We start from the raw sequence: 12,313 nt of genomic DNA, 5'->3' as shown, positions 1-12,313 counted from the left end.
CACCTCCCCCCCCCCCCCCTCCCTCTACTCGTAGGACTGCTGCAATCTGTTATCGTTGTCCAGGATGGGCGGGCGGTTTTGTTTGTGTCCCTGTGTGATGGATGCTGAGCGGTCAGCCGTGTTCAGGTGAAGGGAAGGTTGGGAAGAGGGTGTTTGGCTGGTATAGAGATAGGGAAAGGAGGGGGGGGGGGGGGACTAATGGAAATGACTTCAAAGACAAAAATAAATACTAGCTGCAAAGATAGAAAAAGGAGAAAATAAAATGCTAGGAAGAAATGCTGGTAAAATAAAGTAGGCAATAACCGCAGATGTTTAGGCCACATAGAAGGGCACTGATAAACGGCCATGAAAGGCCCTCCAGCTGTCTCTTTGCTGCCCACTAAGGTGTCTGCTCTCCCCCTGATCCTATCGATTATGAATGTTAGAGGAGGGAGGCTAACCCACACCTACATCACTCATCCACTTTCACTCCCTCTCCTTCCCCTCCCTCTCTCCTTCCCTTCTCTTTGTCCATTACGCCTTCGTAGCGTTATGACTGATCGCTTACATTTAGAGAGGGTCACTGCCATTAACTCTGGCCTTGCTTTGCTCCTGAACGCACCGCTCCATCTAGGGAACAAGCCTGATCAAGGTTGGCCAAAAAGTTAGTTTGAACCCCCGACTGCCAATTTGTCTGACTCGTCCGGTGCTGACACAGGCTCGCCACAATGTCACCTCGAAGTCTGGACAGGCGTGTGTGTGTGCTTATGTGTGTGTTAGATGTATATATTAAAGTGTGTGCCGATTAGGATGCCGAGCACACACTGTCTGCCATTGATTCCCTGTCATCTCACTTTGCACCGGGAGGAGATAACATCACTCCTCACCTGCAGAGAGGATGATACCCTTCCTCCCCTCCCCCCTCTCTCTCTCTCTCTGCCGGTCACACTGCAACGTATCAGGCCGCCAAACAGCCCTTACATGTGAAAGCGCTCAGTGTTGTGGGCAAACAGAGCGGCCCTTGAGCGACTCTCCTCGCTGTGTTTTGGGCTACGTGTCCGAGAGCGGGAAGCAGGTATCATAACAGGATGAATGTGTATCTCTCGCTTTCTGTCACACACTGCGTATCTCCAGTCTGACAGGATGGCTTCGCCGCAGACAAAAGTCTCCAGAAGGGGACGGTCCCCGCCTGTGGGCTCTTGGGATTTCTTCCCAGACATCTTTGAAATAAGGACATGAAGAGTGTCTCTGTGCACCACTTCTTCAAGGTGAAACACCCAAAGAGAGAAGTCTGTACCGATATGGCAAAAGGGTTTCCCCTTCTGAACATAAGGGTAGGTTTAATTAGTGTGCATCATCAAGCTGCTGTTTTAGAGGGTTTTCCACACCATGAATATTGCAAACATCAGTGAGGAAACTGTTGGTCGGGTGTTGCAGCTCGCCGCTCTGAAGATTCTGCAGACTGTATTTCTCTGTTTGTGGCCCGCGTCCGCTGTGATAGTCCTCGCTCTGCACACGGTTAAAAAAGTGCTGAGTGCAGCAGTACAGCGCTCGCCTAAGGTGGAAACATATGGTCTCTGAGTGGAACCAGCAGTAATGTAAAAGCCATCCTGGGCCCTGCTAATCTGCTTCACAGCAGCCGAAATGCATCGGATGAGGTGTGTGGGGCAGACCTGGCTCACATGATATCTGCAAATAACATTTGAACACTAGAAAAAAAACTTTTGAGACCACAGATAGCTTTTATTTCTATTTCTTACCCCCAACATCTTCAATTCAAACGATTGTTGTCACAGTTTCGAAAAATGTTTGACCTTCTTCATTCCTATCCCTCCAGTCTAAAGGTTGAAATAAAGAATAACCTGCATTTCTAAATGTTATCCGATCCAGATAAGGTTGCCAGATTTTTTTTATTGTAGCACCTGGTTTGAATGGAAAAACGTTGTCATGGCAGCTCTTCTGGAAATTAGCTCAAATGTGTAAGGTTTCTGGTGCTGGAGAGTGACACAGCTGTTCCACCTAAATCAAACTGTATACCAGCCATGAGATACAATGCAAGGTTTCCCCACTGCTAGTTTCCAAGCTGGAGGTGAATAGTGTATCTCCAGACATGGCATGACAACATGACGTATTATACATTATTTTTCCTCGTACTGCACCTCTGTCTGGTCCCAGTCTGAAGACGGTAAATTATTCATTTGTGGAGGAAGTTTAAACATTGCTCTGAGAGCAGGGGAATGTAAACGTGGACTCTCTTGCATCATTCAGCCTCCTTTCCTTCAGCCTTTCAGATACAAACATGCACATAGACACAACTGCAGCAGACAGTCATCGAAAACCAACCAAGAAAGTCTCATACATACATAGACGTCTCTATCTTTGTCGCTAGGGAGACTTTTAAGGAAGGGAAAAAGGGGTGAAATATGCCAAGGCTGTGTCGTTCTCTGTGTGATGTCTGGACTTCTTCCCTCGTCGTCTCTCTCTTCCCTCTTCCTCTTCGTGGCAGTCGGCTTGGCAGCAGGGCCTGCGGGGGGCGTGGGAGCGATGTATCTCCAGGGCACGTGTACGCTGCCTGCTATAAAGCAAAAACCCATTAAAGTGTCCTCTCTCCTCTGCGCAGGGCGTACAAAACCATCGAGGACGATGACCTCAAGTTTCCCCTGATCTACGGCGAAGGAAAGAAGGTAAGAAGTGCTGCGCGGCCGCTCGCTGACAGAGTTACTCCCACGGCCTTGTGAAGCCTGGGCTGTAATCAAAGCTCACCAGGGCACCATTAGTCAGCCCCCCCCCCCCCCCCCCCTGTCACTGTGTGGAGGAGACAGCCAGTGGAAGGCATTCCTGGCCTCTTTTTCCACGACTAATCACAACGTGTATAACAGAAAATATCTCCGCTTTAATGGACTCTATGTCAGATTGGAGTCAACGATGGGTGCCACTTATGAGATGTGTTAAAAGAAAGATGTAAAGTGTCCAAAAGGTGACATATGTAAAGTAAGGGTGTTCTTGTTTCAATAATGACCACCTCGCTGCACATTACCCCCTTATTACACGGCCACAAACTAAATACACTAACGACTTCAATGACTTGAAATTATTTTATTGACTTGAAAATTATCGTTTTGCTTCCACTAAGAAAAACTTAGCGGAAGCAAAACGATCATTTTCAAGTCTAACGTTAAACGTTCCACGGCGCACCAACGGCAGGAACTGTGGCAACAACAACAACAAGTCTTTTTGCAGTTTGTTTTACAATAACAAGTCCTTAAACAATGCCAGAGCCCCAACCGTGTGCCCGTTAGTGTTTACTTCCTGCCTGTCTTCTTCTGTTGTTTTATATGACGTCCAACGCTCTGTCTTTTAACCTCTTTCCTTTTCTCCCATGATCGCCCTTAGCAACGGCGATGTTATGCTTAGCAGCGGTGTGTTATCGAGTATTAATAACCGCTGAAATGTCCCAATTGACCAATCAGAATCGAGTATTCAACTAAGCCGTGTAATAATGGAATATAACATTGCAAAAGCCCTGACATGCAGGAAACTCTCGTCAGTGGTTTGACACGTGCCGTAAGAAAAGAGAAAAGGTCAGATTCTCCGCACACCGTCATGACATTTCCCTCAGTGATGCTGTACATGTGCCGCATCGTGTCCTTGGTGCATTGAGAAGGTCAGAGAGGAGACACGATAGATCTGAATATGTTCTCACTGTGGCGTCCTCAGTATTCTAGTTAATGCAGCCCGAGAGTGAGTTTGTGTTTGACGGATGGCTGGGGCAGATGTCACCTCGCCGTGCTCTCCGCCTGCAGCCGCTGCTCGGGTTCACCGCGGCACACGTCGCGTCCTCTCCCTTTGAAGTGAGGCGCGGAGATGGATGGCTAGATAGAGCAAGGGGGCTTTGTGCGAGGGGAGAGGAGCGTCGGAGCACTTCAAAGAGCCGGCGCGCAGCCTGCTGGGCCCCAACGCTCAACAATTAATCCCAGGATGTTTCCCCTTCTCCGCCGGAGGAGCTTTGAAGCGCTCTCCCTTCTTTCCACCTCTCTGTCTGCTTAGCTCTCCGTCTCTCTGCTGCATACTGATCCACTCTCACTACAACCAGGCCTCACCCTCGTACCCCTCTCCCCGGCCCTGTGTGCCCCCCCCTGTCTCATCGGCTGTACAGAAGATTCAATTAGCCCAGTTTCACAGACCTGTTCCAGCAGGTTTAGAGACGGTGGTACCATCCTGCGCTGACTGTAGGAACCAAGAGGAGTTTAGCACAGCTTACAAATGAGTTTAATGGTGTCTGAGGCCAGACTGAGGCTCATCTTTCTTGAACATCTGCATTAAAAAAATAAAAATAAAAAAAATGTCTTTGGCAAGTGAAATGTGATTATGATTATAAGCATCAATATAAATGATGCTTATCATAAATAAACCAGAATGTCCCTTTCAGAATATATTGTTGCTTGTTTTGACTGACATTGAGGTCCTCTTAACATGCCTCTTCTCTCTTGCAGGCTCGTGTGTTGGCGACCATCGGCGTCACCAGAGGTCTCGGGGACCACAATCTGAAAGTGCACGACTCTAACATCTACATCAAGCCCTTCCTGTCCTGCTGCCCAGAGGTAGGCTCCATGTGTAATGCTGTCCTTCATGATGTCACCTCTCACGGTGGGCACGGACAAAGGGGAATCGCTCTTTTGAAATGATCCTTTCCACGTCAAAAAGAGTGTAACCACTTAAATGTTTCATGAGAGCGAGTGAGTTTAAACAAACAAATCCTCAAACGGTCACTTCAATTAGTGATTTCCTACATTTCGACTATTTGGATTGAACACAAGAGACTTTATGCTTACAGAAATATAAACAAACAAAGGAACAACAAAACACATCCTCGTATTTGATTAATAAATGTTTGCCTTCTCTTCTCTGAATTTGCTCATTCCGATTATTTAATGTACATTTTTTTAGACGAAACTACTATTTTAAATCTAAATCGAGCATTTCTGCTACTAAAATCAACCAATCACATCATTGGCATCTTAGGTCCGCAACACTGAATAACGGAAATGCCCTTAACATCACCAGTAGCAGTATGCTTAGAGTACGGTGGATCTTTCTCTTTGTTTCACCTCATTACCTCGGCGTCCTGAACAAACGAGAGCGCAGAGGTAGCGCAGTAAAATGCCTTCAGCCATTACCAGTCTGCACACCGTGGTCAGCGGCACATTAAGATTCCCCCCAGGCCGTCGCTCTCAAACGTCTCCTTTCCTTCCCAGTGTGTACCGCACATGATTGCAGTAGTCAGCACCTGGATGCTGTTGATCTTTAATTCATTGCCCTTTGAGTTCAGTCATAGTTCAGCCTCCTTTTTGATGTGTTTCCTTGTAGTCACTATTGTTCACTCTCAGATAGCCTGACACACATTCATAGTATATGTAAGAAGTGTCAAACCTGGTTAAAGAAAGATGCTGTGACACTCGGAGTCACCAGACCAACATGAGTTCAAATATGGCATTCAGCGGTCACAAATCAGACGCTGTGGTGGTCATCCCCCCTCCTCCAGGAATAATTTATTGCTTTTGGAATAAATTCTACGAAACTGCCTCAGTCCTTTTCGCTCCAAGAAAGCTGGGCTTAAATCACAAGGTTAACCACAACACAAAGAGGCTCATGATCCACGCTGAAGTAGTCCTCCTTCCTTTACAAGCGCTTTCCTTGAGCAGTAGCCTCTGTAGTATGTTGCTGTCTGTTGTGAAAAGGCCCGTGGTATCCTCCGTGGCAGCCAATGAATTACTTTGAGCAAACAAAACAAGGCAGTTTTTTTTATTTTGCCAAGGCCAAGGCCATTGGGTATTATTTTGCTTGCTATTTATGAAAGTATTTTTCATCGGGCAGAGTTGTGCCACAGTTAGATATCTCTTTGGAAGTCATCAAAGGTTAAGGCTTTCTAAAACATAAAAAACACATTTTTTTAACATTTATTCCCTACGTTTTTAAGTATCTGTATTTTTCAAGTCAATAAAAAAGGGTATTTAGAAAATGCTTAAGTAACATATCCTTCTACATTTTGCTCAATTCAGTGTTCACTTATACTATTTATTTCTGTAAAATTAGCTTTGTCTCTTTGTGAAATTCACTTGGCAGTGTCTTGGCCAAGTCCCACTTTGATTGAAGCATAAGTAGTGTATCATTTCCTAGATTTGTTTATACAAACAAACAATATACTTTACATTTGACTTTAAAGATTAGTTTATGGTACTTTTTGGATGCCACAAAAGTTGCCCTTGTGAACTGTGGGAAAATGAAACTTAAATGGCTCAGCTACCATCAAGAGTAATTACAAAGTTATATTTTGCATTTGGCCGGAACCTTCAAGATGCCTAGTCGGGGAAATCGAGAATCACACGTCTCCAAACTGTTGGCAGAGTTGCTGCAAATGACCATCAACATAAATTCCAATATAACAAATGGAATCGGCTAAATTGATGGTTGCTTTTCCCCGTGGTAAAGAAATGCACTTTGATTGGATTGCAATTAGAACATTTGGGCCAAACACCTGACGGGACTACAAGGTTAGCACTTGGACTCACCACCTTAGAATAATGCATTATTCCAATTCTACCAAACCATGTGACTGGTTCCTGCCGCAGGTTCAAATGACTCCTAGAAATGATGCCCCTCTCAACCCTTGCCCGGTCTTTCCCCCTCCGCCTCCAGGTCAAAGTGTACCCTCTGGTGGAGTGCGAGCACGGGGCTGATGACGTTCTGGTGCTGGGAACCGACGGTCTGTGGGACGTCCTCTCTAACCAGGAAGCGTCCGAAGCCATCACCTGTTTCCTGGCAAACTGCGACCCCGACGACCAGCACAGGCACGTTTTACTCCTCACACAGCTGCAGTCGGGGGCGGGCTGAACTTCCCCTCACCCCGGCCTTATTTGTAGAGGATGACCGCTGTTATCTTGTTGTAATTATGCAAATTTCCAAACATTTAGATAACTGCGATGTCAAGGAAGAGCTCGTAAGAATGCTAACAAGGCGCTCTGCCTCCTCATTGAGCTTAGTTTCCAAAGTTAACCACAATATTTGTAGATGTTTTCCCTCATCTGTCTTCAGGCAGATGTACTTACTTAGTAAAATACTGCACTAGGATACGCCGTAATCATTTATCACATTTGTTATGTCAGGTACACAATGGCAGCTCAGGACCTCGTGATGAGAGCACGAGGGGTGCTGAAGGATCGAGGCTGGAGGATATCCAACGACAGATTGGGCTCTGGAGACGACATCACTGCCTACATCATTCCCCTCATGTACGGCAACAAGCAGAACTAGCTCAGCTACCAAGCCTTTGACTTCCGCAGATCCCCTCGTCCCCTGTGCTCTTTTTAAGTGCTTTAGTGTGGAATCCTCTGCTGAGGGATCCAAGATGTCTCTGGTCACAAATGGGATGTTTTTTGTTTCGGTACCCCCTTGATAATCCTCAATCAGGATGATCTCTTTTTGTCTGGTCCTTTTTATAGAAAAAGAAACATGAAAAGCAGTGGAAGAGCTTTTTTTTTTCCTTTCAAATCTCGAAGAAGCCATCATAAACTTTGTAGTGGGGGAAGCCTAAGGTTGGGAGCATTAGACTCATGGACAGACGTGGTGATGTGCATCTCAGGATTGCAGTTACTAACTAATGCACAATATTTATAAATGTGAAAATGTAAATAATCCTAGGCGTAAAACATTCGGTAAGTTTAGTTGAGCACTTGTACAGTGTGAAAGAAACTAACCTGGAGACTGATGTCCTGCATATATGAATCATAAGTCCTCTGTTCCAGCTTTTTAATTAGCTACCTTCAATCATCTGATATTCTTAGTCTGGAAAACGTGCAAATCTTCTCCGGACAGTATTCTGCACCTTCAATAACTTACTTATAATGAAGGAATATTGATTCCGTTAAATGAAGGAATATAAATATGAAGGCAGGACCAGTTCCCTAGTACTCCCTAGGATACTAATTATAGTATTAAATCAAACCCAGATTTAAGAAGTCTTTCTGTTCCATGCATTCTACCTCATCATTTATTTCCTCTTATTGTATATTCTGCTAACTCATACGCTACATCAGGTGCATCGTCGGCTGCGTCCTGTGCCATTATTCGAGTTACATTGTTGTCTTTAGAGAATCTCTCAAGAAAGTAAAAACGCCTCACAGGGAACTGTGTGATAGGTAAAGTGTTGTACAAGATATATATTTTTCATATTAGGCTCAAAAACCCTTTGTCATGCACTCATGTTTACCCTTTTCTCAGTATCCGTTGGATGTATTGTTCCTGATGAGAAAAACCCAACTTTATGAATAGCAGGTGCCTATAATAGAGACAATTGTTTTTAATGTGTCACTCGAAAGGAAGTATAAGACTATCACTGCAGACAATTCATTAGACCGCAATTACCCTATGTGTCTACAATCAATATTGGTGGCTGAATCCGTGGCGTTCCATATGTTGGTTTAATTGTGGTGTTCAGCTTGTCAACATGTTGTAACGTAAAGGCTGTACGAGTGGCTGAAGCTGGTGAACAATGGAACAGAGTAATTTAATCTAAATGTAAAAATGTAAATAACGTTTCAAGTGTATACTTTTCTTGTTTCTTTTACTGTTAGTAATGTACATCTTACTGAACACTTTGTGTACTGTTTTGGAAACCAAGGAACAGTGACGACAAATTATGCTCTTTTTTTCTGCTCTATTAAAAAAATTAACCTTTTTTTCTTTACGCTGTGTTATTAATAAGCAGATTGTGTACTTACTGTAAATACTCAGATACAAATACAATATGTGGATAATCCTGTGATGCTCTGAGTGAGCACACTACGTCTGTGTATGCAAACAGACTTATAGTATTTAAAAAGCATTAATGGATTTCATTTTTGTTAATCCTAAAACCAGAGCCATGACCTTCCTGTACTGTGTTTAGCTGCTACTTATGTGTTGTAAGTGTGTATGTAAGTCTTAAAATAAGTTCTGTAGAAATATCTTGGCTTGAATCGGGCCGAACTCCCTTACACTTCAGTAACTTTAGAATAAGACCATCACCTCTTCTGACAAACTGCGTCCCAAAGCAATACGATGAAGGGTATCGGTTCACAGAAGAGCCTGACAGAAGATGTGGTGGTGGTGGTGGCTGCTGCGAGGGCGTAATTTGACACTGAAGCACACACTCACTTACTCGACTTTGCGTCCCCATTTCAACTGGTCTTACCCTTCGGTGTCTCACTTGAATAAGTAAAAGCGGGAGTGACAGGAATCACTTCTTCCTTTTTTTGTGCAATTCTTAAGTGCTGTGATACCAAATACCTGACATACCTGAGAGATGTAGATCAAATCACAGGATAACGCTTTCAAGGTTCATGAGATGACGGAGATATCGTTTGAAAAATGCATTCCAAAGTCATGCAACCTGATTGTATGACATTATGGACCCCCTAGTCTATGGTTTGGTGGGAATGAGCATGTCTTATGTGCTCTATTGTACATTAGCACATGGAGCTAGTTTTCCTTGTGAAAGCCAGTATTAGGGACTTTTTCGGGTGCCACGTCTTCAAGATGCTCATAATGCTCATTTTCAGGTTCAAATTTGTATTTTGAGCATGTCTCCATGCTTTAATGTTCAAAAAACTCTTTATTTTTCACATACTTCCTGTGCTGCAGCAAATATTTTCACCCTCTGTCTGAAACCAGAGCCCAGTCTGCTCTGATTGGTCGGCCGGCAGGTTGTGTTGTGATTGGTCAACTGCTAAGAGACATCCCGCCCCTTAGCATCACATGTGTTGGAGCACTAGCGTAGAGGATTTTAGCCTTTGCAGACCATTAAGAAACTACTGGAAAGACAAAACAAAAATATATGGCTTCTTTAAAGCCAGCATCTTTTACACTGGAATTATTTATAAATACAATTTTAGCTACTACCACAGATTTGGGATGAAATCGTATTGTTACAATCGGCAGACTGTTATGTGCCCAACGCTATCAGATTCTTATAAAATGTAGAATCTAAATGTACGCCTAAATACAATGGCAATAGCAAGCTGAAATAGGCCTTTCTTTAACCTGTCATTGTAAGAAAGGCACAGGTGTCGTTAATAACATGGCTCTTTCATCGTCATGTATCCCAGTAAGCAGTAAGCAGTGAGCAGTGAGACAATACCAGAAGATAACGCAGCTAAAAAATATTTCAATAACACATGTTCCTCCCTGGGATATATCAAAATGTTTTCTGTGAGAAAAAAAGAAGCCTCATATTGAATATCTTTTTCTTTTGTCCCTTGAAAAGCATTTTGTAACTCAAGGCATATAAAACAAAGAATCATGACAAATGAAGCATCAGTGAGAACCTTTAAAGCAGTCTGCACATCTGACTTGTATCGGGGAGCTTAATCCGTGAGCATGTTTGCACCAATTAGGAGGCACTGCTGCAAGTACAACTTAATATGAGCAGGTCATTCGAACTGAATTTCATTGTATTTTTTTACCTGATATCTTTTTTTATTATCTTTTTCTTTACCTAAAGTGATTGTTTCTATTGTCTAAAATAAAGCTTAAAGTAAACAAGGCACAAAAGATGGGAAGTAAAGGCTCTGAGTGTTAGCAGGGATCCAGGGAAGGTTTATGGACCACCCATGTCTTCAACAATGATAAACAATCACTTGTACTTGATTCATGCTACCCACATGCAAAGATCAGGGTATGATTTCCTCACACACATACCTCTATGAATGCCTACACACACACTCAAGACGATAATAAAGTGCTGTCGTGGGAGTCTCACAGTCCGGGTCCTCTGCAGGTGCTGAGGGCCATCTGGTCCCCACAGGCCAGCGCCGCACCCTCCTCCTCTCAGGCCAGCTCTGATCTGGCACTCCACTCCTACTCCTGTGTGCGGTCCAGATTGTATGACGGCAATGATGACACAGTCATTCCTGTGGGCGGCTGGTTTTTCCAAGGTTACAGCTCTCCCACCCCACCGTGGACAGATCTGAGGGGCCTGCAGCGAGATACTCATCTCTCGTGCTGAAAAGGTGACATGCTGCCGGGGCCGCAGCCTCTGACTGACTGCTTTCAGAGGAGGACACATGCAAAATATACTATTCTTTTAACCTTTTATCACTTTGTCAGTATGTATTCCTTATGTCCAACTAACAGTTAACCTGACTTACCTAAAGCTATACAGTGTAATGTATAATACAACACATCACATTTGGTATGTTGAAACCATGAAATGTGTTTGCTTCAAAGAGGACTGAAAGGAGCGCTGTGTAGGATAAAGGGAGATCAATCACATTTGATTTATTTAGCCCAATATCACACGTGTGTCTAAGGGGGATTTACAGTTTGTACACCATACGACCCACTCTGTTCTTAAAGATCTATTGGCTGAAATAAAACGATATAGATTGCTACATTTGTATTAGTGTGTATAGTCACATTAATGTTTGTCGCCTAAGAAGGGGGGTAAGCCCTCTTCAAAAGATTCACTCATGTTTCTACAGCACTGACTAACCAGAGAAGGCCTTTCACTTTTTTACATTAACTGAAGGCCGCCATAGATTCTCGACATGCCTGGAACGGTAGTTGTGAGCGGAGTGGTATTCAGTAAATTAAATTCCAATCTCACTTTTCAATGCCACAACATCCTACACACTGCTTCTTAAAACGATGAATCAATGTTTAAAACATTGGCCAAATAAATTCCTGTTGCTTATCAAAACGAATGCCAGAAATTGTGAAAAACAATCATCAAAATTCTCAGAGCCCACGGTGACGACTTCTGGTTGCTAGTTTACCCAACCAAAAGCCTAAAAACCAAAGGATAAATGTTAATGTTGGAGTAATTAATCAACAGTAATTGATTGGCAATTGTTATCAACTGACTCATCGTTATTTTTCACAAAGGAAATGTTGGAAATGTGGTGATATGTTTTATTGTGAGAATGCGTTGGTTTATTTGGTCATAAATTGTAGTTACTTAAATATTCTGTATTTTTGATTGATGGTGGGTCAAACAATGCATTTAAAGACTGAATCCCTTTGTGTCATTAAGGCTTTTATTATGGTAAATTCCCACTCTTCTTATGTTTTAATCTATTCAGTAATTTGAGGGTATTTACATTATGATAAACAGACATCACACCACAAAGAAAATAATTGTTTTATAAACCTTTATTTGACAAACGAAAAACAAAGCACTTTTGCTTTTGACCTTTTGCTTGGAAAATGACCCTTACTGACAAATTGTTTTCAATATTTTCTGACAATCAACTCTGCACTAATTCAAACATGTTGCACTACAGAGGCGGCACGTGTGAAG

At 43.2% G+C, this 12,313-nt stretch overlaps 1 protein-coding gene across 1 annotated transcript in view; it reads left to right on the top strand.

Annotated features, from left to right (window-relative positions):
- Positions 1-8,713, top strand: part of ppm1h (protein phosphatase, Mg2+/Mn2+ dependent, 1H) — a 32,145-nt gene extending 23,432 nt beyond the window's left edge. Inside the window, 4 exon segments of the mRNA XM_034085432.2 lie at positions 2,600-2,663; positions 4,473-4,580; positions 6,676-6,827; positions 7,143-8,713. Coding sequence (XP_033941323.1) covers positions 2,600-2,663; positions 4,473-4,580; positions 6,676-6,827; positions 7,143-7,290 — 472 coding nt within the window. The 3' untranslated portion in view covers positions 7,291-8,713.
- Positions 8,714-12,313: the final 3,600 nt, after the last annotated feature.

The sequence above is a fragment of the Pseudochaenichthys georgianus genome, chromosome 6, assembly GCF_902827115.2.
Source record: "Pseudochaenichthys georgianus chromosome 6, fPseGeo1.2, whole genome shotgun sequence".
In the NCBI taxonomy this organism is placed as follows: domain Eukaryota; kingdom Metazoa; phylum Chordata; class Actinopteri; order Perciformes; family Channichthyidae; genus Pseudochaenichthys; species Pseudochaenichthys georgianus.
Note: the sequence above shows the minus strand (reverse complement) of the source record. Positions and strands in the feature narration are given on the sequence as shown.